The sequence below is a fragment of the Stenella coeruleoalba genome (genome assembly GCF_951394435.1).
Source record: "Stenella coeruleoalba genome assembly, chromosome: 6".
Taxonomy (NCBI): domain Eukaryota; kingdom Metazoa; phylum Chordata; class Mammalia; order Artiodactyla; family Delphinidae; genus Stenella; species Stenella coeruleoalba.
In genome coordinates, this window is record NC_137151.1 from 6,621,326 (window position 1) to 6,646,472 (window position 25,147).

The following is a 25,147-nucleotide window of genomic DNA, read 5'->3' on the forward strand; positions in this document are numbered from 1 at the left end:
GAAGTCCAGGGTAGAGTGTAACAGATAAGTTTTGGGAAGACTACTCAGTTCATGGTATCTCTCCTTTCTTTGGGAGTGGCTCCCAGTGCTGTGCCCCTGCTCTGGCATTGAGTCACAGAGTAACGACATCCTCTGTTGCCGTGGCCCGTTAGATTATGTCTCCTGGGAATTTAAAATTTAGATCCTGGACACTGAAATTTAACAACGTGAGAGCTGAGTCATGTTATTGATAGTGCTCTAGTGAAAGGTCCTTGAGTTTCCTTTCCTAAGCTCTCTGAGCTGCCTTGGTTCCTACCCTTCTTGAGCCTTTAGCCATTTATTCCACTTTGATTCTGGAAAGATTGTTCTTTTTTTCTGGAGCTAGCCTGAGATGATTTCTGTTGTTTGCAGCTGAGTCACACACGAACATGTTGCTAGAGTTATGTCATGTGTATGCCATGGAAAGCATTCCGAAAGCCAGTTAACAATTTCCCCTTTCGCCTCCTGCTTTAGTTACCTCTGCTGGTACCTGTATGTTTCGTCTTCTGCCCTCAGTAATGCAGTTAACTTCTTAATTCAGTCATCACAAACTAATTCCCAGTACCTGTTGTCTACACACCTTTTATAGCTTAGTCTCATATAGATCACTTCCGGTAGGCTTTCGGAATGTCACACATACCTTCATAGCAGTGCATGTTATACTGTATTGTTATGGTATATTTGGCTGGCTCATTAGACAACATTTCCTTAAGGTCAGGCACTGAGACATGTTCAGCCTTGATTCCTGGCACCTTGCACGTAGTAGACATTAAACAAATACTTGTTGAGTTAATTATTCCTCACTTTAAATTATTCTCATTTAACTCTTTTTATTAAATGAGAAAAGTAATTACTTTCTTACACAGTAAGTAAGTAAGTAGGTAAGTAAGTAATTACTTAGTAAGAATTTACTGTGATTTTGTATATACCAGACACCATTCTGTGCTCTGAAGCACAGAATGTGCCTTCTCAGTGAGGAAAACAGACCAAAAAATGCCTGCCTTCTTAGGGCTTACATTCTGGATAGTTAATTTTTTCATCTATATTCTTTTAAAATATAAAAGAATTAAATTCTGAAGTATGGCCAAGAGTAAGCTTCTAGCAATATATAGAGTACTATATCTTGTACTGTATCAAAAGGTTCTATGTTATTTCTCCTGTCCTAATTTAATAGATAAATGCCAGTTTCATTGGGGTAGTAGGATGTATGACTGACAGGGAATCCAGTGCTATGCTGTGAGTGTCCCGTGATAATAAAAGAAAAATATCTTTGGGAAATTTGAAAAGCTTATTATTTTAGAAAGTTTCCTGAATGTGTTATACTTGAATGAATATGTATAGCAGTTACTGTATCTTTGGAACTCTGTGCTATCAAGATGGCAATGAAATATGGAGGGGAAAAACCCTCAAACATATTTTATAAGCTTATTTTGTAATTTTTTGTACTCTTTCTGAAGTTGTAGACACAACATACTTAATCTTCTTTAAATGAGCCCGAAGCAAGTTAAAGTGTGGGTTTTGTGAAAACATTTTAATGCCTTTTATCTTGTCACTGTATATTCTCTTACTGCTTAATTATTTCATTGCGTGATATGGTGGGCATATACTTTATTAAAGGCTCTTTGTTCCTTGAAAATTGATCTGTGGTAAGTTCAGGAAATGTCCGTCATATATTCTAAAGAAAAATATTTGGCTCAGGGCTTCCCTCGTGGCGCAGTGGTTGAGAGTACGCCTGCTGATGCAGGGGACAAGCGTTCGTGCCCCTGTCCGGGAAGATCCCACGTGCCGCGGAGCGGCTGGGCCCGTGAGCCATGGCCGCTGAGCCTGCGCGTCCGGAGCCTGTGCTCCGCAAGGGGAGAGGCCACAACAGTGAGAGGCCCGCGTACTGCAAAAAAAAAAAAAAAAAAAAAAAATTTGGCTCAGTAAACTTTTAAGGGGGAAAACCCAAACACAGAAGTACTTTACTTTTTAAGCCAGAATATTAATTACCATGTTACTGAAAGTAAAGATACTATTATAGAAGGGAAAAAATTCCCCACATTCTAGTTATTAGTATTTTGGTATGTTTAGTTTTATATATTTTTCTCTGCATTTAAAAAACATAGCTATAATATCAAATTTGTACCCTAGAGTTTTCAGATTACTTCATATGACATTATTTGTTAGTATAGCTAGATTAGTCAGTGTTTTCCCTAAAACTTAAACTTTTGTGCCAGGGTTACTGGATATATGTCCCAAGACTGCTGTAAACCTCAGTTTTCTTATCATGAAAAATACTCTCGTGAGGAGTAAACTAGCAGGAGAGACCCTAACATGGTATTTGGCTCTGTTAATTGCTCCTCTGCTCCTCTCCTTATTTGTTCAGATTCACTTGGGAGAATGTGCCCTAAGTATAATTTGGCCCTTTAAATAAAGTAAAGTTTTATAGTTCTCTTCCTTAAAAGAACTTTAACGCTATAAAACCCAAGAATGTTCCTTTTTTAAGAGAACTTGGGTACATGTTTGCTTGTATGTACTTAAAGAATATATTTAGGAGCTAGAATTATATGAGAAAGTTAAGGTTTATTTTTTGTTGTTGTTTAATCTAGCTTTTCAAAGTATAAGGTACCGTAGAGTAATCTGGGGGTCTGTGCTTTACAGATTCATGAAGGCAGGTTATCGTTCCTCATTTTGGGATCTAAACCATGCTACCATTTCACAGATGAATGGCCTTTTTAAAAGTGGGATGTTTCTATATACGTATAGGATGAGAATTCTACATTTAAGCATGCGTATTCCTGCTTTTTTTTTAAGCTGAAAATTTTTAACATTTTTACTACCAAAGCTTTTTTTGCACTTTCCTAATTTTTTCTCCCTTGATTTTTCAGAATGAACCTAGTGATCGAGAAGATGGTCTCAACAAAAGACATCATGTGACAGACTCTGAGAACGATGACCCCTCAAATCTTAATGCCAGTGACTCTGAAAGTGAGGAGCTTCAAAGGCAAAAGGACAGCGACTCTGAATTTGAAGGGCATGCAGAGCCTCCTGCGAGTGATTCTGAAAACGAGGATGCCAATCACCATGGGAGCGACTCTGAGAATGAGGAGCCCAGGAAGCTACCTGTGAGCGACTCTGAAAACGAGGAGCTGCTTAATGGGCACGCAAGTGACTCCGAAAATGAAGATGTTAGGAAGCCCCCTGCCAGCGATTCAGAGGTCGAAGAGCTCCCCAAAAGTCCTGCCAGTTACTCGGAAACAGAGGATGCTCTAAAACCCCAAGTCAGTGACTCTGAGAGTGAGGAGCCCCCAAGACACCCAGCCAGTGACTCGGAAAATGAGGAGCTTCCCAAGCCTCGAGTTAGTGACTCTGAAAGTGAGGAGCTGCCCAAGCCTCGGATCAGTGACTCAGAAAGCGAGGACCCGCCAAGGCAGCAAGCCAGCGACTCGGAAAATGAAGAGCTTCCCAAACCCCGTATCAGTGATTCGGAAAGCGAGGACCCCCCAAGGCACCAAGCCAGTGACTCGGAAAATGAGGAGCTTCCCAAACCCCGAATTAGCGATTCGGAAAGCGAGGACCCCCCAAGGCACCAAGCCAGTGATTCTGAAAATGAGGAGCTTCCCAAGCCCCAAGCCAGTGACTCTGAGAGCGAGGAGCCTCAGAAGGGGCCTGCCAGCGATTCAGAAGCCGAGGCTGCCCCCAGACACAGACAGAAGCCGGAGTCTGACGAGGACAGTGACGGGGAGAATAAGAGAGAGGACACAGAAATGCAGGCTGACCCCTTTCATTCCGATGCCCATGTAGACAGGAAGCGGTTCAACAGTTCTGACAGCGAGGAGGAAGAACCAAAAAGGCCCAAAATTGACAGTGATGAGGATGAAGAAAAAGAGGGGGTGGAGGAGAAAGTGGCAAAGCGGAAAGCTGCTGTGCTTTCTGATAGTGACGATGAAGAGAAAGCATGTAAGGGACTATTTTGGGCTGTTTATCCTTAGCTTTACTTTTATTTATTTATTTATTTATTTGGCTGCATCGGGTCTTAGTTGAGGCACACGGGCTCTCTAGTTGTGGGACGCAGGCTCCGTAGCACACGGGCTCAGTAGTTGCGGCACGTGGGCTTGGTTTCCCCATGGCATGTGGGATCTTAGTTCCCTAATCAGGGATTGACCCTGTGTCCCCTGCATTGGAAGGCAAATTCTCCGCCACTGGACCACCAGGGAAGTCCCTCCATAGCTTTACTTGTTGTCTAAGCTTATAACTATGAAGGATTGTTTCTTTTCCTGGAATGTTAGGTCTGTATTCTCTTATTCAACTTGATGTTCTAAAATATCACCAGGACACTGGTTTTCATTGGCAAGTGTTTCGGTTTTTTTGTTTTGTTTTGTTTTTTGTTTTGGTGTTTTTGGCTGCACAATGTGGCTTGTGGAATCTTAGTTCCCCCACCAGGGATTGAACTCATGAGGTTGGCAGTGAAAGCCTGGAGTTCTAACCACTGGACCACCAGGGATTTCCCTCATTGGCAAGTCTTAATATTCCTTAAATTTCCTTTGTTGTTCTAGCAGCATTTGTTAAGTTCTGACTGCCTCAAAATGATAAACTAGACTGCACTGCAATGGCAATATGAAAGATTTCTATGAAAATATAAATTTTTTAAAAGATTTTTTATTTATTAATTTATTTTTGGCTGCGTCAGGTCTTAGTTGCGGCATGTGGGATCTTCCGTGCAGCTCGCAGGCTCTTCGTTGTCCGCGGGCTTCTCTCTAGTTGTGGCTTGCAGATTTTCTCTCCCTAGTTGTGACGCACAGACTCCAGGGTGTGCGGGCTCTGTAGTTGTGGTGCGCAGGCTCCAGAGTGCATGGGCTCTGTAGTTTGCAGCATGCGGGCTCTAGTTGAGGTTTGCGAGCTCAGTAGTTGTGGCATGAAGGCTTAGTCGCCCCGTGTGGGATCTTAGTTTCCTGACTAGGGATCAAACCCACTTCCCCTGCATTGTAAGGCGGATTCTTTACCACTGGACCACCAGGGAAGTCCTTTTTTTTTTTTTTTTTTTTTTTTTTACTGGAAAGGGTAATGTTTCAAAAGAATACTTTTACATGAAAACCCAACCTTATCCAGAGTTAACTGTGGTCTCTTTGACAGCTAATGCACTACATCCCATCTAGACAGTGACTGAGCTCTCATGGGTACCTGTCTTCAGTTGTTAAACATTGTTGAATGCCCAAATTTAAGGAAGTTTCCGAGGGACTCTATTTAGAGACTCCGTGTCTCCACAAAATATTCCAGTCTTTACTACTTGATTACTTTCTTATGAAACATCTTTTTGGGAAAAGGCATTTCTTTATAACCCGACAGTTGTTAAAGGAGAAGGGAAAAGAGCACCACATGTGCAGTTTACTAAGGTAGATGAGAAATTCCAGATTGAGCAGTGATGGATGGCTGAGGAGCATGGGGATTCCACAAAAGAATATCCAAGCCTTTAGAGTTCTGCTAATATTAGGCAGCATAGAAGGGATTCTACTCTTATTTTCTCTGTTCCCCCAAACGAAAGGTAGCTATTGATGCCAGTCTTCATCTTTTGGCCACTTTTTCCTATATAGCAGATAATTGTAAGATGACTCTGCATCTTTTAGCTATTTATTTATTTTTTATTCTAAACTGTGTATCATGAGGCCTTTGGTTTTGGCCACGTACTGACATTTTAGAGCACCTGTTGTACTTAGTAATACAGTGACTGTGATGGAGTAAGATTAATGATGATTTTTTTTTCAACAGCAGCAAAGAAGAGTCGTGTTGTCTCTGATGCAGATGACTCTGACAGTGATGTTTTGTCAGACAAATCAGGCAAAAGAGAGAAGACGATAGCATCTGACAGTGAAGAAGAAGCAGGGAGAGAATTGTCTGATAAGAAAAATGAAGAGAAGGACCTGTTTGGGAGTGATAGTGAGTCAGGGAATGAAGAAGAGTAAGTGGCAGTGTAACCTGAACTTCCCAGGGTTCATACAAGGCGGTAGAGAGGGGCTTGTCTTTCAGGGTTTTTAAACTTGTATTAAAATTCCGTGTTGAGGTGTAATACAATATGCCCTGCCTAATTTCATGACCTTGGGGGATTCAGGATTTTAGGTCCTGAACTATTGCTGCATGCTACAACATGGATGAACCTCAAAAATATTATCTTAAGTGAAGGAAGTAAAGAGGACATGTTATCTGATTCCACTTATGTGAGGTTCAAGAACAGGCAAAACTAATCTGTGGTGGTGGAAATCAGAGTGGTGGTTGCCTCTGGGATGTTGATGGGGGGACTGACTAGAAAGGGCCACAAGGGAACTTTCTGGGGAGATGGAACTGTTCTGTTAGGGTAAGGGTTACGTGAATGTGTCAAAACCCATTGAGATGGACACTTGAGATCTGCATGTTTTACTGTTATTAAATTATACCCTATTAGAAAAATATTTTGATTCCTATGCAAATGAGAAGAAAGCAAATGAAAGTTTTTTATATTTTCTAGAAATCTTATTGCAGACATATTTGGAGAATCTGGTGATGAGGAGGAGGAAGAATTTACAGTAAGTATTAGACGGAAAGATTTCCTCTTTGATTATGCTATGCTTTTTTTGTTTTTATGGCAGTGGGTGTCTAGTAGGAGATTCCAATAAGTAGAAATAAATAGCTATGATGTATCCAGTAGAAAAATCTAGAACAAAGGTATTCGGAAAGTGAAATAAAGGGGTCTACAAAGACATAAAAGGAAAATAACGGGCAAAATTGAATTAAAGGGAGGAAGGAACACATTAAGAGACAATGAAACGCGCTTTATAATGCTAAAGAGAAAGAATCACAGCAGTTACGGAGCATCTGATGATAGCAATGGCACATGAGGTAATTTGGACCAGCCCTTCTGCTAAGGACAACTACAGAAGCTAGACAAAATGTTTAAAAAATCTGCTCATCATCATAAGAACTAGGTAACAAAGAATTACTAAGCCAAAAACCAGCAAAAGATAGAAACCTAAAGAGGTAAGCTCAGCATTTAGAACTGCTTTTTCTGGGATGTTCATCTGCTCAAGCTGAGAGGCTAAATTTATTTTTGATTGCCTCAAGGCTTAAGAGAGAAAACTGGAAGGTCGGGGCCTGCTGAGGTTAGGGGACCCTGAAAACCCCATGCTCTGGATTGAGACTGCTAGGATTAAGGGTGAACTGGAAGTTAGAATAGCCTTTGCTCAGATTTTAGGCCATCTTTGAGTCATCTAGCAACATAGAGAACCTCAGTCTCAGAAGTTTTTTTGTTTTTTTTTTAACATCTTTATTGGAGTATAATTGCTTTACAATGGTGTGTTAGTTTCTGCTTTATAACAAAGTGAATCAGTTATACATATACATATGTTCCCATATCTCTTCCCTCTTCCGTCACCCTCCCTAAGTCTCAGAAGTTTGATTGCAGTGATTCTTAAACCATTGGCTGGCTCTCAGCCACCTGACATATGCAAACAGAAATCCTTTCAGGACAAAAGTAACATCATCACAGACCTCCAATTATTTCTGTAGTTTTTCAAATACACAGTACACACTTATCTGTAACATTTAAAAAGAAACAATAGTAACAGCAGATAACAGAAATAGACCTAGGGGCTCTAGATATAGGAATTTTAGATATTGCCTTTAATATATATATGTTTAGCAAGGTAAAGGATTGAAAAGTTTCTTAGAGCAAACAGTTTTTTTTTAAATACCTGAAAAAGAACCAAGTAGAAATTCTGGGACTTTGAAAATACAGTAACTGAAATTAAAAACTGGGTGGTTGAGTTTAACAACAGATTAGACGTATTTGAAAAGAAAATGAGTGAACTGGAAGGTAAGTTAGAAAGAACTATGTAGAGGGAGTTCCCTGGTGGCACCGTGGTTAAGACTCTGCGTTCCCAAGGCAGAGGGCCCAGTTTCAATCCCTGGTCAGGGAAGTAGATCCCATGTGCATGCCACAACTAAGAGTATGCATGCCACAACTAAGGAGCCCACCTGCTGCAACGAAATAAATAAATAGAAGGAACTAAGGAGCCCGCCTGCTGCAACCAAGACCTGCCACAACTAACTAAATAAATAGAAGGAACTATGTAGAATGAAGCATTGATATTAGTGTGGAAAATGTAAAAAATAAAACATAAATTATGCATGAGAAGGTTTAACAGAGTGACTTGGAATCCCAGAAGGAGAGGGGAGGAAATGTATATGTATATATATCAGAAACAATATTTAAAGAAATGATTCATAAAGCCATAGAGTCTAGAAGTTCTACAGATTGCAAGCAGGATAAAAACAAAGCAATCTACACTTAAATATTGGGTTGGCCAAAAAGTTCGTTCGGGTTTTTCTGTAACTTTTTTAAAAAAAATTAATCATTATTTACTTCTGGTTGCACTGGGTCCCCACTGCTGCGCACGGGCCCTCTCCCCGTTGCAGCAAGCGGGGACCACTCTTTGCTGAGGCGTGGGGCCTCTCACTGTGGTGGCATCTCCTGCCGCGGAGCATGGGCTCCAGGCGCGCGGGCCCCAGCAGCTACGGCACACAGGACCAGCAGTTGTGGCCCGCGGGCTCCAGAGTGCAGACTTAATAGCTGTGGTACCCAGGCCCAGCTGCCCCGCGGCACATGGGATCTTCCTGGACCAGGCCCCGTACCCGTGTCCCCCGCACCGGCAGGCGGGCTCCCAACCACTGCACCACCAGACAAGCCCGTAACTTTTTTTTAAATTAATTAATTTATTTGGCTGGGCCGGGTCTTAGTGGCGGCACGCGGGATCTTTAGTTGTGGTATGCAGGATATTTAGTTGCGGCACGCGGACTCTCAGTTGCGGCATGCATGTGGGATCTAGTTGCCTGACCAGGGATCGAACCCGGGCCCCCTGCATTGGGAGCGTGGAGTCATAACCAGTGGACCACCAGGGAAGTCCCTTTCTGTAACATCTTACAGAAAAACCTGAATGAACTTTTTGGCCAACCCAATACACCACAGGAAAATTACAAGAAACCAAAGAAAACAGGAAAGTCTTTAAAGCAGCCAAAGGGGAAAAGATATTACATTCAGAGAGGCAACTGTTATTTTAATAGCTAACTTCTCAACAGAAGTAATAGAATCCAATAACTGCAAACTTAAAAGTTCTTTTATATTCAGTAAAAATTCTTTTCAGGAATGAAGATTCCCTGCTTATTTCATCTTACCAAAATGCCAACTGAAGGAAATACTAAAGGCAGAAAGAAAATCTCAGGTGGAAGGTCAAGGATGCAGGAAGGGAAAAAGAGCAACAAAAGCGTGTGGCTAGGTCTAAATGTGTAATGACCATCCAAAACAGAGTCACGTCTGGTGTGGTTTAAAATGCATATGAAATTAAAACATGACGGCAGTGACAGATTGGGTGTTTACATGGAATTGAAATGTTCTCAGGTCTTTGCAAATGTATGTAAAAGTACATTAGTAGTCTTTGGTAAGTTAGGATGTGCATTGTAATCTCTAAAAAGACTAATGGAATGTGTAACTTCCAACCTAATAGAGAGGGAAGAATGAAATAATAGAAGCTAGTCAATCCAAAAGAAAGCAAGAAAAGAGAAAAAGAAATATAGAACAGGGGGACGTTTAGAAAGTAGTATGTAGTAAGATAGCAGATATAAACTTTGATAATATCAGAAATCACACTGAAATATATTAAGTGCTCCAATTAAAGGACAAATTAAAGACTGGATTTTAAAAACCAGCTATATATTAATTTTGAAATTCATCTGAAACAGAAGATAGAGTTGAAAATAAAAGGATGGAAAAAGGTACTCTCTCCGAACACTAGCCAAAAGAAAACTGGTGTAGCTTATATGAATATCAACGATGTAGACTTTAAGGCAAAAACCATTGTTCGAGATAAAGAGGGTCCCTTTATATTGGAAAAAGGGTTTAAAATTGTACTAGCCGTGTACCTAGTAATATGGCTTTAAATATGTATAAGCAAAACAAAAATTGACAGAACTGCGAAGAGAATGAACAGATCTGTAATCTAAGTGGAATGTAAACAATGGAATAATCAAGACCAAAAAACCAGGAAAGATAGAAAAGAGAAGTGTCTCTTTTTATATAATCCAGATATAAGCCCTTTGGAGATTATAAAAGATAAAAATATCTTCTGTTCAGTGGCTTGCATTTTCAGTTTTTAAATGGAGTCTTTGATGAGCAAATTTCTTAATTTTAGTGTAAATCAACTTTACCAGTCTTTTCGTTTATGTTGAAAGTTTTTTGAATTGTAAGAAATTTTTGCCTATCCCCAAGGTTATAAAAATATTCTCCTGAGTTATTCTTTCGAAGCTTGATTATTTTATCTTTTTCATTTAGTTATATTGTCCACCTGGAATGGGCTTTTGTGTGCAGTATATATGAGATAGTCAAGATTTCCGCCCCCCGTTTGTAGTATCTAGTTGAACCAGACTATCCTTTTCCACTATTCTGCCATCTTTGTCATAAATCGAGTATGTATATATTTTCTAATCTGTTTCTGAAGTATCTTTTCTGTTCCATTGGTCTATCCTTGCACCATTAATGCATAACCCTTGATATTTGGTTATTTATGTCCTTTAAGGTTGTTATTCTCTAAGATTGTCTTGGCTTTTCTTGGTTCTTTGTATTTCCATATAAGATTTAAATCAAGCTTTTGCAAAATGTACAAACTATAGACAACATTTTCTGAATGCAATGAAATTAAAAATTAGTAACAAAATTAGCACATAAAAGCACCCTTGCCACCCCCAAATTTAAAACTTACTTGTTAAATAGTTCTTGTGTTAAAAAAAAAGTCAGTACTTTCATTACTAAGGCAAGAGAGGATGAAAGTAGGTGAATTTAGAGTCTAATTCAAGATGGTAGAAAAATAGTAAATAAACCTAAAGAAAATAGAAAAGAATTCATTCAACAGATATTCGAGAGCTTGTATGCCAGAGATTGTTTGGACATTGCCCTCATGGGGCTTATACTCAGTTAAGCAACATTTTACAAGCATAAGATGTTTCTCTAGTGTGGAGAGTGGACATCAACTTGATTATGGGTTCAGTTCAGTGTAGAAAACAGCATACTAGGGGAACCATTGGGGAGGCCTTTCTAAGTATAACATGAAAGTTGGAAGCTATAAAGAAAAGACTGACCATTTAAATTACATAAAAAATTAAAAATTATACCCAGAAAACATTACCATAAACAAAATCAAACTGTACAGATGTCAGGATTGTGCAGTTCCCGTCATGTAGCAAGGTCTAATTTCCCTAATTTTTAAAGAGATTTTCCATACCAATAAGACAAAGATCCAATGGAAAACTGGCCGTAGGATATTGAGAGTTCACAGAGAAATAGCAACAGATGGCTTTGAAACATGAGAAATGCCCAGCTTTACTCATGATAAGAGGATGCAAAGAAAGCTACAGAGATGCCTTTTGTTTTTTTCAGTCCAGAGATTGCAAATATTAATGCTTGATAACCTGCCGTAGTAGTGGGAAGGTGAGGAAACAGGTGAATTTGTGCTTTCCTGGAAGGAGAGTTAATTTGGTGTAACCTCTATGAAGACAGTTTGCAGATGTTTCTCAAAATTTCAAATACACACACCTAAATATCATCAGGGAGATGTTTAAATTATGGTCGCAGTTATTTGGTGAAATCGTCTAAAGCCTTAAAAATGAAGGAGGAGACAAGAAAACTAGCAACACCAGGGCTAGGGTGGGAGGGAGGCTTTTTTGCTATATGTCTTTTGATATCTTCTTAATTTTTATTCTTTATGAATGTATTACTTTAAAAATGCAAAAAATTAAGAGCAGTTACATAGAAGAGAGTCTGTAATGAGGTTGCGGTAACTCCAGCTAACTTACCCTTCCTTTAGGGTTTTAACCAAGAAGATTTGGAAGAAGAAAAAAGTGAAACACAGGTAAAAGAAGCAGAAGATTCAGATTCTGATGATAACATAAAGAGAGGAAAACAGTAAGTTTGTTTTATTTTTTAAAAAAGGACTTTATTAAAGAGAACTTTAAAAATGAAGGTAGAGACTAACGAACTTTGTTTTTCTTATTTTGGTTCCTGATTAAGTGTAGGAAAGAATCTTCCATTTTTGTTCTCCCATCTACTTCTCTGTATACAGTGCTGTCCAAAAATTATTTGCTGTTGTTATTTTTCTGTCATTTGCCCTATGCTCAGCTGTCTTAATTTGTGGGGCTATATGGTTGCCAGGCTTTTCATTTATATCTCACCAAGTAAGTTCTTCTGAAAAATAACCTAATGAAAACTTTTTTTTTTGAGAGAGAGAGAAAGCTGATTTGGGGGTCCCAGGGGGGATGTTTTAGATACAAAATATTCCTTGATTGTATTTCACATAGTTTTGTTGAGATGGTTGGAATCTATGTTCAGAAGAATCTAGTGTCATGAAAGGTGACAAACATAGAATGAATTGTTAGTTACTGTTTATAAAGATGATGCTTTAATTCCTAGTGACATGCAAGAATTAAGCTGAATGAGTTTGGCAGTACCTTTGGAAATTAAATTATAAACCATATCATTTTATTTATATGATAGAGGCAGAGAGTATATTAGCTCCTCGTTAAGTGTAAAGATTCAGATGAAAGCTACAAAGTCTTTTTGAGGCTCTTAGCAGATTTGTAGATCTCCATCTTTATCTCAGTCACATTATGTTTGGAGAGTTATACTTCTTATCACTGAAAAACAGCGGGTTTTTTTCCCCTACTTATTCTGTATAAGACAAAAATATTCAGATAATTGAAAACCACTCTTTCCCCCCGCAGAAAGGCAATGCAACTAAAACTGAACCATGGAGTGGCAGGCAAAACTTGAAATTTGAAATGTTCTTTTTCAGGCTAACACATGTAAGCATGAACATAGTGTATGAAGGTGTAGGACTATTAGTATTTAATGTGTAACCGTTGGGAAGTTGAGCATAAAATTTATGATCACTTGTTCTTTTAAAAGCAATTTTTAAAGTACTTGCACTTTAAAAGAAAGCAGCACTTCACTGAGTTAGAATTAAGAAAGTTGGTGGTTCTTAACTGTCATAAAAGAAAATGTATATTTAAGAGGGAATTTATATTTCACTTAATTTTGGGTTGCTGCTTAGCATGGACTTTCTGTCGGACTTTGAGATGATGTTGCAGCGGAAAAAGAGCATGAGTGGCAAGCGCCGGCGTAACCGTGATGGTGGTACTTTCATTAGTGATGCCGACGACGTTGTGAGCGCCATGATTGTCAAGATGAATGAAGCTGCTGAGGTGAGATAGGTCACTTCTGGCTTCATCTTTCTTTCTCCCACATAATTGATTATGTGGCCTTTTTTGTTTTGTTTGTTTGCGAGGCATGTGGGATCTTAGTTCCCAGACCAGGGATCGTACCTGCGTCCCCTGCATTGGAAGCATGGAGTCTTAACTGCTCGACTGCCAGGGAAGTCCCTGTTTTGTTGTTTTCGCCATGCAGCTTATGAGATCTTAGTTCCTCTACAAGCGATTGATCCCAGACCCTTGGCAGTGAATGTGCAGAATCTTAACTATTGGACCACCAGGGAATTCCGGCCATTTTTTTTTTTTACACTTAATCCTTGCTTAAACTACATTAAAAATACTTTGTTTTTTTTTATAATAAGCATTTACTGTTCTAAATTTTAAGCATGGAAATTATTTTATTTTATTTTTTTTTTTGCGGTACGAGGGCCTCTCACTGTTGTGGCGTCTCCCGTCGTGGAGCACAGGCTCCGGACGCGCAGGCTTAGCAGCCATGGCTCACGGGCCCAGCCGCTCCGCGGCGTGTGGGATCTTCCCGGACCGGAGCACGAACCCATGTCCCCTGCATCGGCAGGCGGACTCTCAACCACTGCGCCACCAGGGAAGCCCCAATAATTTTAATTTTTAAGTAGCGTGTTTTAGGAAAAAAGTGAAAAGACTAAGTATTAAGTAAAATGGGCCTTTTTAGCTGAATTGGTTTGCTGGTTTTATGGGGGAGTGATCTTGTTCTCAGGTTCTGCTAGTTTACCACAAAGTGATGTTTCTTCACATACAAAAAATTATAAACTCATATTTATTATGTTATAAACCTGTGTCATTCTTTTGTCTCTGATCAAATGATTGCATTTAACTCACTGCATTTAAAAATTCTGCTCAAATTGTAAAAATTGCCCAAGTATTATGTTTAAAAACGAGTCCTGCTCTTTTAGAGACACTTGCTGAAGTATTTATAATCCAATGACGTGTGTCTAGGATTTGTTGCAAAATTATTCAAGGGTGAAGGGAAAAGTAGCTAGAGAGATAGCTAAATAAGACTGGCCATGTGTGTTTAATTGTTGAAATGTACATGACAGGAGTGTATTATTTTGTTTTGTATGTCTGTAGAATTTAAAATTTTCTATAATTAAAAAAGTAGGGGGAATTCCCTGGTCACCCAGTGGTTAGGACTCTGTGCTCTCGTTGCCGAGGGCCCGGGTTCGATCCCTGGTTGGGGAACTAAGATCCCATAAGCTGTGTGGCCTGGCAAAAAAAAAAAAAAAAAAAAAAAAACTAGGGAAAAAATACCCAAGCAAATACTAAAACTCTTCTTTAATAACATATTCCTTTCTCTTTCTTACAGGCCCCATAGCTGCAAAATTATTCTTGATGATAAACCAAATTTTTCCATGTATAATTTGTACCTTGAATGAACTCTGAAAACTTGATAGTTATGCCAATATTTTAAATGAAAATTGTTCCTCTCGATTTGTAGTTGTTAAAACTAGTTATTCTAATAGTTTTGTGGGTTTTGGCTCTGCAGAAAGTCTATTCTTTATGTAATTATTCTTTCTTGTAGGAAAAACTGTGTCTCGGAGAAATTGCTGCTTTATTATATTTAAAGTTTAGAATTATAGTGGTTATAATTCACTATTAACAATTGCCCTTTTTTCCTTTTTTTTTTTTTCAATCTTTTTCTTCCTGGATAGGAAGACAGACAGTTGAATAATCAAAAAAAGCCAGCACTGAAAAAATTAACATTATTACCTACTGTGGTCATGCACCTTAAGAAGTAAGTATTCTGTTTTCCTGGAAAAGTGTTTCCATTTATTTATTTATTTACTTATTTATTTGTTGACTACATTGGGTCTTCGTTGCTGCACGCGGACTTTCTCTAGTTGCAGCGAGCAGGGGCTGCTCTTCATTGCGGTGTGCTTGCTTCTCATTGCCGTGACTTCTCTTGTTGTGGAGCATGGGCTGTAGGTGCGCAGGCTTTAGTAGTTGTGGCTCGCGGGCTCTAGAGCCCAGGCTCAGTAGTTGTGGCGCACAGGCTTAGCTGCTCCACGGCATGTGGGATCTTCCCGGACCAGGGATCAAACCCGTGTCCCCTGCATTGGCAGGCGGATTCTTAACCACTGCGCCACCATGGAAGTCCGAAAAAGTGTTCCCTTTTAATGGAATGATATTCAAGCTATGTACTAGTATTCTAGAGAGATTAAAGAATGATTGCCTTCTGTCAACCTACAGAAAAATAATAATGAACAGAATTTCCTAGATTATTACTTCATCGCAAATTTTTCTTACACTTTGATGCATGATGCAAACAGAACAAATAGCAAACTGATATTAATGAAAGAAAAACTTGGAAACCACTTATTTTGTTCTTTATAGACTGTTTAGAGTCTGGTAAAATTGCATCTTTTTTCCCAATGTGATTGAGAACAGAGCAAAAATGCTGGGAGACTACTTGAAGCACATATTGAATAAGACTCATGTGTCCTGTTATATCATGAATTATGTCACGGGTCCTTCTGCAGGTTCTTTTCATTGGTTTGCTCACATTCCTGAGCAACTTTGATTTCTCCTTGAACTCAGCAGTAGCCTTCTTTTGATGGCTAAAGAAGTGCATTCGTACACCAATGAGCCAGCCATATGGTCTAGGACTTTCTACTAGAAGATTGCTACCTCTATCCCAACAGAAAAAATTATCTGTGCCAGATTTCATATATATAATGTCATGTTCCCTGTTATCATAATTGATTCTAGTACATAAAATGGAATTTGAATAGTATCAGTATTCATTGGGATTTTTTTTCTGCTAGGAGAATGGTATTCTCCCTGGTGTCCTGCAAAGAATAGCACAGTTCTGGGTTCTGTCTTACTTGAAACAGTTTGAGGATCACTATTCTCATAGATAAAACATTTTTTTTTTCTTAGCTGTAATAATTAAAGCTCATTATTCTTACAGCCTGTACCATTCATATCAGCATTACCTTTTGCAGTTTGGTGGGGTTTTTTTCCTTTAACACATCATCTTTACCTATCAAGTCTGTTTGTTTCTTGAAAATAGGAACTAAATTTCGTATTGGCTGTTGAAGTCTATGAATAGGTGCTCAGTAAATAATGTATATGAGTCAGTTTTTAAAAGCAGTTTTTGGAAACATCACTAAATCTGTAAGAAAATCCAAAGGAAGCTACAATAGAATCAACATTCATAGACTTGATTTTTTTTTTTTTTAATTCTTCCTCTTATTACAGGCAGGACCTTAAAGAAACGTTTATTGACAGTGGTGTGATGTCTGCCATCAAAGAATGGCTCTCCCCTCTACCAGATAGGAGTTTGCCGGCACTAAAGATTCGAGAAGAGCTGTTGAAGATTCTGCAAGAGGTCAGAGGCAGATAATCTGACTTGTTTGCTCTTCATTAGTTATCTACTGTGGTTTGTATTATCATAACCTCTGTATTTTGCCATATATTTGTATATTCTCTCTGCCACAGCCTATCAGAAGAGGAGTTTTATTAGGTGTGTTTATTAGGAACATACCAAATAAAATGAGCATAAAAGGAAGGCCTTTGGGCTTCCCTGGTGGCGCAGTGGTTGAGAGTCTGCCTGCCAATGCAGGGGACACGGGTCTGTGCCCCGGTCCGGGAAGATCCCACATGCCACGGAGTGGCTAGGCCCGTGAGCCATGGCCACTGAGCCTGGGCATCCAGAGCCTGTGCTCTGCAACGGGAGAGGCCACAACAGTGAGAGGCCCGTGTACCACAAGAAAAAAAAAAAAAAAAAAGGAAGGCCTTTTAAAACTTTGTGTGACTGTGGTATTGAAGGAAAAAAGATCTTGGAGTAGCTCTGGTTTATCTGAGAAGAGTAGTCTAGTAGTGGACATGTTGTAGGGAGGCACTTGAAGTAGAAAGAGCACCAGCTTCAGCATCAGATAAGCATGCATTTGAATCTTGATCTGGGCCACCTTTATGTGGCTGAGACACCTTGGGCAAGCTACTTAACTTCTGAAGGAATTCCCGAGGAACCTGCTACGTGCCAGGTGTTTTTTAAATATATAGGTTCATTTATTCCTCACAACAAACCTGCAAGGTAGGTGTATTATCTCCATTTTACAGATGAGGAAATTAAGACTCAGAGAAGTTAAATGACTTGTCCAAGGTCACATAGCTAGCAGATGGCTGTGGTTGGGTTCAGACTTAGGTCTGTTTGGTTCAGAGGCCTGAGAGGACCCTTGATTTATTAAGCTGCTAACCTCTGAGGATGCTTAGTTCACACTTTCTCACACTGTTAAGTTTTACTTCAACTCAGTGGTAGTACTGAACTCTCAACTACTGATGTAAACACAAAGTATCTTTGTGTTCAGTGTCCATAGATCCTTGAAAATATAACTTTTTTGTTATTTGTTCTGTTGTGAATGAACCAGGTCTTGCAGGCCCGCTAGAGTAGACTGGCAGGACTCCCAGCTTCAGAATGATTAATATGTATGTCTGTGTTTATGTTCCCCAGCTACCTAGTGTGAGCCAGGAGACCCTGAAGCATAGTGGGATTGGACGAGCAGTGATGTATCTTTATAAACACCCCAAGGAATCAAGGTCCAACAAGGACATGGCAGGGAAATTAATCAGTATGTACATTTTACTTTTTGTTTGGTGTGTTTATGTATATACAGAGACATGTATATATAAAAGCTAACTATATTTTTACTGATTTTCATTTAAAATGAGTCAATGAAATGGAGTAGGAAAATTTTTTGATACCTTCTTATAGGTACTAAGCTTTTTTCCCTTAGACTTAAAATGCTTCTCAGTATATTTAAGTATGCTATCCAGTATATAACAAGTAAAATGATGCATTTTCTAATCATGGATCAGGAGCATGTAGAGAGAGAGGGATTAGAATGTCGGCCCTGGAGTCGGTCATACCTGGGTTCAAATCCTAGATTTACCACCTACCTTACTTCATATCCTTGGGCTAGTGATTTAAACTCTAAGCCTTGGTTTCCTCCTCTGTGAAACAGAGAATTATGTGTTTAGTTTGGGTTGTCTTAAAGAATAAGTGAGAAGGTGTATGTAAAGCATGGTGCCTAGAATACAGTAAGTCTTCAAGAAATGTTAGCCACTGCTGCTACTGTTGTTATTTTTATAATGGTCTCCAAAGCCTTTGTGTGTTACTACTTAATGATAACAGCGAAATCCAGAGGAATCTAACTGAAGTTCATTTACTCAGTTGCCATATTGTTTATGAACACCACATGCGTCTTCATCATCCTCCTTAACTCTTCCTGTGCTTTGTGTTGGAAAGAAATTTTTAAACTTCAACACTAATTTGAAATAGTAACTACTTTTGTATCTGAATACAGTAGTTATTTTTCTGTTGAATGTTTAAGATTATCAAAAGCCTTTCGAGAAATTTAATTTTTTTTATAAACTAGAGAAGTATTATATCTTCGATCTTATTAATAATCTGTAGTTTATTGCCTATTAAACAATAAGCATTTGATGCTTTGATGCAGTGGTTCTCGACGTTCTTTTTGCCCTAGGCAAGAGAGAAGCAAACTGTTCCCACTGGTACCTGTCATGTACTACCGGTGATTCTGAATCCAGGGTTGGGGACAGCGGATCAGTTTTTAAAGAGATATAGACTCCCCGAGACTCCCTGCTTCCTTCTTAGTTTGACAACACCTGTGTTCTGTCTGTAAAGGTCCTTTCTTGTTTTGATACAATGCAGTGATAAGAACAAAGACATCAGCTGGCACCTTTGAACTTTTACTGGCTAAACAGTGCGCATGTAGTACTTTTTTGTGTGATCGCCTTAGCAGCTTTCTTAGACTTAATGAAGTACAGACCCTACATCTGCACTATCAAAATGTAATTTTTAAAGATTTAGACCATTTTGACAAGTAATAAGGGAGTTGTTTTTGGTTAGAGTAAGAAAGTAGAGGAATTTCAAGATTTTCTGTTTTCAGTATTTGTAAATGATGTGACCAACAAGGGGTTAATATCCCAAATATACAAACAGCTCATGCAATTCAATATCAAAAAAAAAAAAAAACCATTAAAAAAATGGGCAGAGGACCTAAATAGACATTTCTCCAAAGAAGATATTCAGACGGCCAACAGGCACATGAAAAGATGCTCAACATTGCTAATTATGAGAGAAATGAAAATCAAAACCACAGTGAGGTATCACCTCACACCAGTCAGAATGGCCATCATCAATAAGTCTGCAACTAATAAATGCTGGAGAGGGTGTGGAGAAAAGGGAACCCTCCTACACTATTGGTGGGAATGTAAATTGGTGCAGCCACTATGGAAAACAATATGGAAGTTCCTTAAAAAACTAAAAGTGGAACTTTCATACTATCCAGCAATTCCACTCCTGGATATATATCCAGAAAAAAAATGAAAACTCTAATTCAAAAAGGTACATGTATCCCAATGTTCATAGCAGCATTATTTATGATAGCCAAGACATGGAAGCAATCCAAATGCCCATCAACAGAGAGTTGGCATAATAAGATGTGGTACATATATACAATGGAATACTACTGAGCCATAAAAAAGAATGAAATATTGCCATTTGCAGCAACATGGATGGACCTAGAGAATATTGTGCTTAGTGAAATATATATTCCACATATAAATGATATCATATAGTACTTGTCAGACAAAGACAAGTACTATATGATATCACTTATATGTGGAATCTAGAAAATAATACAAATGAATCTGTATACAAAATAGAAACAGACATACAGACATAGAAAACAAACTAATGGTTATCAAAGGGGAGAGAGAAGCGGGGAGGAACAAATTAGGAGTATGGGATTAGCAGATACAAAATATTATACGTGAAATAGATAAGCAATAAAGATACACTGTATAGCACAGGGGATAATAACCTATAATGGAAAAAGCATCTGCCAAAAAAAGAATCACGGGCTTCCCTGGTGGCGCAGTGGTTGAGAGTCCGCCTGCCGATGCAGGGGACACAGGTGCCCCGGTCCGGGAAGATCCCACATGCCGCGGAGCAGCTAGGCCCGTGAGCCATGGCCGCTGAGCCTGCGCGTCCAGAGCCTGTGCTCCGCAACGGGAGAGGCCACAACAGTGAGAGGCCTGCGTACCGCAAAAAAAAAAAAAAAAAAAAATCACTATGCTGTACACCTGAAACTAAATATTGTAAATCAACCATACTTCAATTTAAAAAAAAAAACAAAAGATTTTCTGTTTTCAAGAGACTAAATTTAGAAATTAAACTGTCTTTATGAAATAACACAGCTAGTTGATGACCTTCAAAGTGAGTTAGATGTTACTTTCTTTAAGCCTCTATGGTGATTACAGGTTTAAATGACCTTTTTATATTGAATTTTCTGAATCAGCTGGAGCTAGTTGTGATGCTGATATCATGCTGTGTTTATTCTACAGATGGTCCTGAAATAATGTTATCTTTAAGGAAAGAATGTTCTTAATGCCTAGAATATGACTTTACACTAGGGTATGATTATTTCAAAGAATGGTAGTAGAAATGCTACTTTAAGGGCTAAATAATTAATTTTTCTCTGTTGTAGATGAATGGTCTCGGCCTATATTTGGTCTTACCTCAAACTACAAAGGAATGACAAGAGAAGAAAGGGAGCAGAGAGACCTAGAACAGATGCCTCAACGGCGAAGAATGAACAGGTAGGAGGGAACAGGTATGAGTAAGTGGAGTAAACGTTATTGTTGCGATAACTCAGGGCGGGGGTTGGTAATTAAGATCATTAAGAAACCTACAAGATGGTAGGATTTTGTCTTTCCTCTGCTTGATATGTCTTGTAGTTCATGATACTTTTTAGTTTAAATGTGGCAGTGTACAGTGAAGCTCCACACCCGCTCCCCTCCCAGGCTTTTCTGGTTGGATCTGGCCTCTGCCACCGTTCTGGAGGTTGCTTAGGTTGTTTCAGCCTCTTGCAGAAAAAACTTTCTCAGTCCCATTTCCAGATCCTTAAGAGAAAAAAACATTTTCGATTTGTATCAATAAACTGGATGTAGTTGCATCCAGGATGGCAGGGTCATTACAGGTGAGTGAAACCTGGTGTGCAAATGATCATTAAAATAAGTAGTACTTTTATAATACAATATTAGGAATTATTTTCCCTGATCCAGTGTAAAGGACCTAATGGTGGTCTAAGTTTGAGATTTCATTTTGCTCTTTTTTCCTTAGTTATAAGGTCCTGACATTTCCTGATAACTCATCAATTACTTTTTTCCCAGCACTGGTGGTCAGACACCCCGAAGAGATTTGGAAAAGGTGCTGACAGGCGAGGAAAAGTAAGAGTTTTGTATTGATTTTCAATGTAGACTGTATTGGGAATGTTCTGCTTGCTGCTTTGTTTTAAGAAAAATAGCAAATGAAATGATGCTCTGTTCACATTGGCAGGGGATGATTCCTAGTGTAGTATTTATTGAATATTCACATTCTGTGGGTACCCTGGAGGTTACAAGAATATTGAGAAATAGTTCATTCAGTGAAGATTTTGTTGCTGCTTGCTATGTGCTGGACTCTGTGGTAAACTCTGAAAATACAGAATCAAACTAAAAGTAGTCCATTCTCTCAGAAAGTCTTCAGAGGGATTGTAGGCAAAGGGGAGAGCTTAAGCAAAGATGTGGGGTAAGCACGCAAGGCCTGTTTTAGGGATGGCAGGTAGTCGGGCAGTAGTATGGTGCCTGAGGTGGTGGAAGATAAGGTTGGAAATGCAGTTGTTGACCAAATTCTGAAGTGCTTTAAGTCAAGATGAGGAATTCTCACTTCTCTTTGTGGTTTCCTAGAAAGTTTTTGAGCATGGACGTGAAGTCGTCAGCTTGATTTGGAATGCTTCTGCTGGTAGCACGATGTAGGATGGGTTGCAGGGCAGAGGAACTGAAGGCAGTGATACAGCTAAACTGAGGCTGTAACGGAGAAGCAGAAGGATGAGGAGCCCTCGCAGGTGTGCAACTGCCAGGAGTCTGGCTGGGTGGGCGAGAAGTTGGCTAGAGTTGAAGATACCACCCAGAATTTTAAACTTAAGCAACTGAGATGATGGTATTACCCTTCACTAGAGTGGAGAGGAGGAGTAGACGTGAAAACATAGCTGGCGTCTGTTTTGAGCATATTAAATGTAAGGTGACTGAGATAGTCCTATAATTATCCTGTGCTTAGAACTGGAACTTGGGCTAGAGACATGGATTTGATAGCTACCTCCGTAGAAAAGATTGTTGACTCGAGAGTACAGGGTGGGCTTCCCTGGTGGCGCAGTGGTTGAGAGTCCGCCTGCCGATGCAGGGGACGCGGGTTCGTGCCCTGGTCCGGGAAGATCCCACATGCCGCGGAGCGGCTGGGCCCGTGAGCCATGGCTGCTGAGCCTGCGCGTCTGGAGCCTGTGCTCCGCAATGGGAGAGGCCACAGCAGTGAGATGCCCGCGTACCGCAAAAAAAAAAAAAGAGAGTATAGAGTAAGAAATAAACTGAACCCTTTGAAAAGGGGTGTAGCCAGTGAAGGCCAGTGAGCAGATGTGGTCCTACACGTTGGAGGAGAACCCAGAGGAGAATGAGGCCACGCTGGAGAGGGCCATGGGGGTAGGCTTCACGGGGGTTTGTGCAGTGAGGGCTGGCAATCAGGCAGCACCCAGATCGCAAAAGGAGAACGAGAAATGAGCTAGAGGGAGCAAGTGTCGTTTGCTCGTGGACAGGTGTGCTGACAGTGGCTTCAGGGGAAAAATAAGAGTTGTGGGAGATTTTCTAGTCAGTTAACGTATATGAAAGTTATAGAAGTTTCAGTTCACGTATATGAAAGTTACAGAAGCTTGATACTAAGAATGGAGTAAACCATACAAGGGAATAGAAACAATTTCAGAATTTTTTAGCCTTCTCTTCCTCTTCTTCCCCCACCCCCGCAAATACCCACCCTCCGTTTACCACTGAGGTGGTTAGTTACCTGAAGGTTGAATGATTCGAATTCCCAGACATCAAATAGGCTTTACTTTTGAAGGATGATAGTCTTAGGTTAGTCTAGCACGATAGTTCTCAAATTTGTACATAAAAGTTACTGTATGTGATGCCGTCCAGTGCTGGCAAGGTTGCAGAGAAACTAGATCACTCATCCATTGCTGCGGGGTGAAATGGTACAGCTGCCCTGGAAAATAGTTCGGCAGTTTCTTGTAAGGTTGGACATGCAACCACCGTACAACCCAGCACTTGCACAAGATTCTTAGGCATTTATCCTCGAGAAATGAAAACTTATGTTTGTGCAAAAACCTGTCCACTAGTAGTACAGCTTTATTCGTAATAGTCCACAACTGGAAACAACCCAAATGTCCTTCAGCAAGTGAATGGTTCAACAGACCATGGTATATTCATACCATAGAGTACTGCTCAGCAATTAAATGGAACAAAATATCGATAGATGTGACAACTTGGTTGGATCCTCAAGGGCATTATGTTGAGTGGATAAAGCCAATTTCTAAACGTTACATGGTGTATTATTCCATTTATATGACATTCTTCAAACGCCAGCATTACAGAAGTTAGTAGATTCATGGTCACCAGGGGCTAGGGACTGGGCAAATGGAGTAGGGAGGTGGACATGTTTACTAAAGGGCAATAGGAGGGATCCTGTGGTGGATACACGAACTTACACACATGATAAAATTGCATAGAACTAAATACACACACACACAGATAGATGAGTGCACGTAAAACTGGGGAAATGTAAATAAAAATTGATGGATTATAGCAACATCAATATCCTGGTTGTAATATTGTACTATAGTTTTTGCATGTTGTTACCTTTGGGAGAGACGCTGGATCTCTCTGCATTAATTCTTGCAACTGCATGTGAATCTATAATTATCTCGAACTTTTTTAAAAACAAGAAACAGACCAAAAAATTACTGTATGAGTTGCATATGCAAAACCATGTCAACTGCTTTATGGGCATACTCAGTCCGGGGGGTCATTTTGACTCCCTGGTTTTACACCTCACAAGTGAACACATGAGTGACTCTATTAGACCAGAGAAATTGAGATTCAGAGTCCTGATGGAGGAACCAGCCTTAGAAAGGAGAGATGCGATTATATCTGAAGCTGAGGAGAGGTGAAAAGGAGTCCTGAAAATGCAGAGGAAGTTGGCTTTGAGGGGGAAGTTGAGCCATTGGTACAGCAGTGTGAGTGATGATGAGGCCATCTAAGACAGACAGCAGGATGCTGGAGCGGGTGACTTCGGGAGGGCAGAGGAGGTTTGACACAGATACGCAGCCGAGTGGGATGGACCCGGGTGTGGTGGGCTACATAAGCAGCATGCTCTTCTTCCCGTTCTCAGGGCTCTTAGACCTGGAGATCCTGGATTCTGTGCCCGGGCAAGGGTCCCCATGCCCTCGAACAAGGACTATGTTGTCAGGCCCAAGTGGAATGTGGAAATGGAGTCGTCCAGGGTAAGCAAGCAGGGGGACAGCAAGGTGGATCTGAAATGCAGATTACTGTTCGTCTTTTACTTCGTGTTCAATAACCCTTAACAGCTCTTAAGGTTTATCTGATTTGACGAGAGCTATTTTCTGGTCACTTATCTAGCCAGATCACTTATTGCTGATGAGGTTTACTTCAGACTTAAAGAAACATTATCAAGTTGGGAAGTTTCCTCTTATTAATCCCTTTATTTCAACTGAATCTTGAAGCCTAGAGTGTTTTGGTACAGTCGTTTTTTTTTAAGACCCTGAGAAACAAAACTCACCTGCTTCTGCAACCTACCCCTCCCTTTCTATTCAGCTGTTTTAAGTAATTCTGTTGTGAAGTGTGTATTAGGGTAGACACTTCTGCCATCACTGTAAATACTATTCGGTGATCCTTATTGCTTCTCAGTAATCTTTTTTTATTCTCC

The 25,147-nt window shown here is 39.7% G+C and overlaps 1 protein-coding gene across 7 annotated transcripts in view; it reads left to right on the forward strand.

Annotated features, from left to right (window-relative positions):
* The window catches only part of IWS1 (interacts with SUPT6H, CTD assembly factor 1), a 64,930-nt gene that overhangs the window by 18,546 nt on the left and 21,237 nt on the right, over positions 1-25,147 (forward strand). For 5 of the 7 annotated variants that reach the window (XM_079924250.1, XM_079924254.1, XM_079924252.1 and 2 more), the window contains exons 3-13: positions 2,886-3,957; positions 5,764-5,953; positions 6,497-6,554; positions 11,880-11,977; positions 13,122-13,272; positions 14,964-15,046; positions 16,513-16,642; positions 17,765-17,882; positions 20,826-20,937; positions 21,511-21,567; positions 24,593-24,704. In XM_079924250.1, the coding sequence (XP_079780376.1) occupies positions 2,886-3,957; positions 5,764-5,953; positions 6,497-6,554; positions 11,880-11,977; positions 13,122-13,272; positions 14,964-15,046; positions 16,513-16,642; positions 17,765-17,882; positions 20,826-20,937; positions 21,511-21,567; positions 24,593-24,704 (2,181 nt within the window). The remainder of the gene's footprint in view (positions 1-2,885; positions 3,958-5,763; positions 5,954-6,496; positions 6,555-11,879; positions 11,978-13,121; positions 13,273-14,963; positions 15,047-16,512; positions 16,643-17,764; positions 17,883-20,825; positions 20,938-21,510; positions 21,568-24,592; positions 24,705-25,147) is intronic. The other 2 variants (XM_079924251.1, XM_079924253.1) reach the window with 1 other exon arrangement.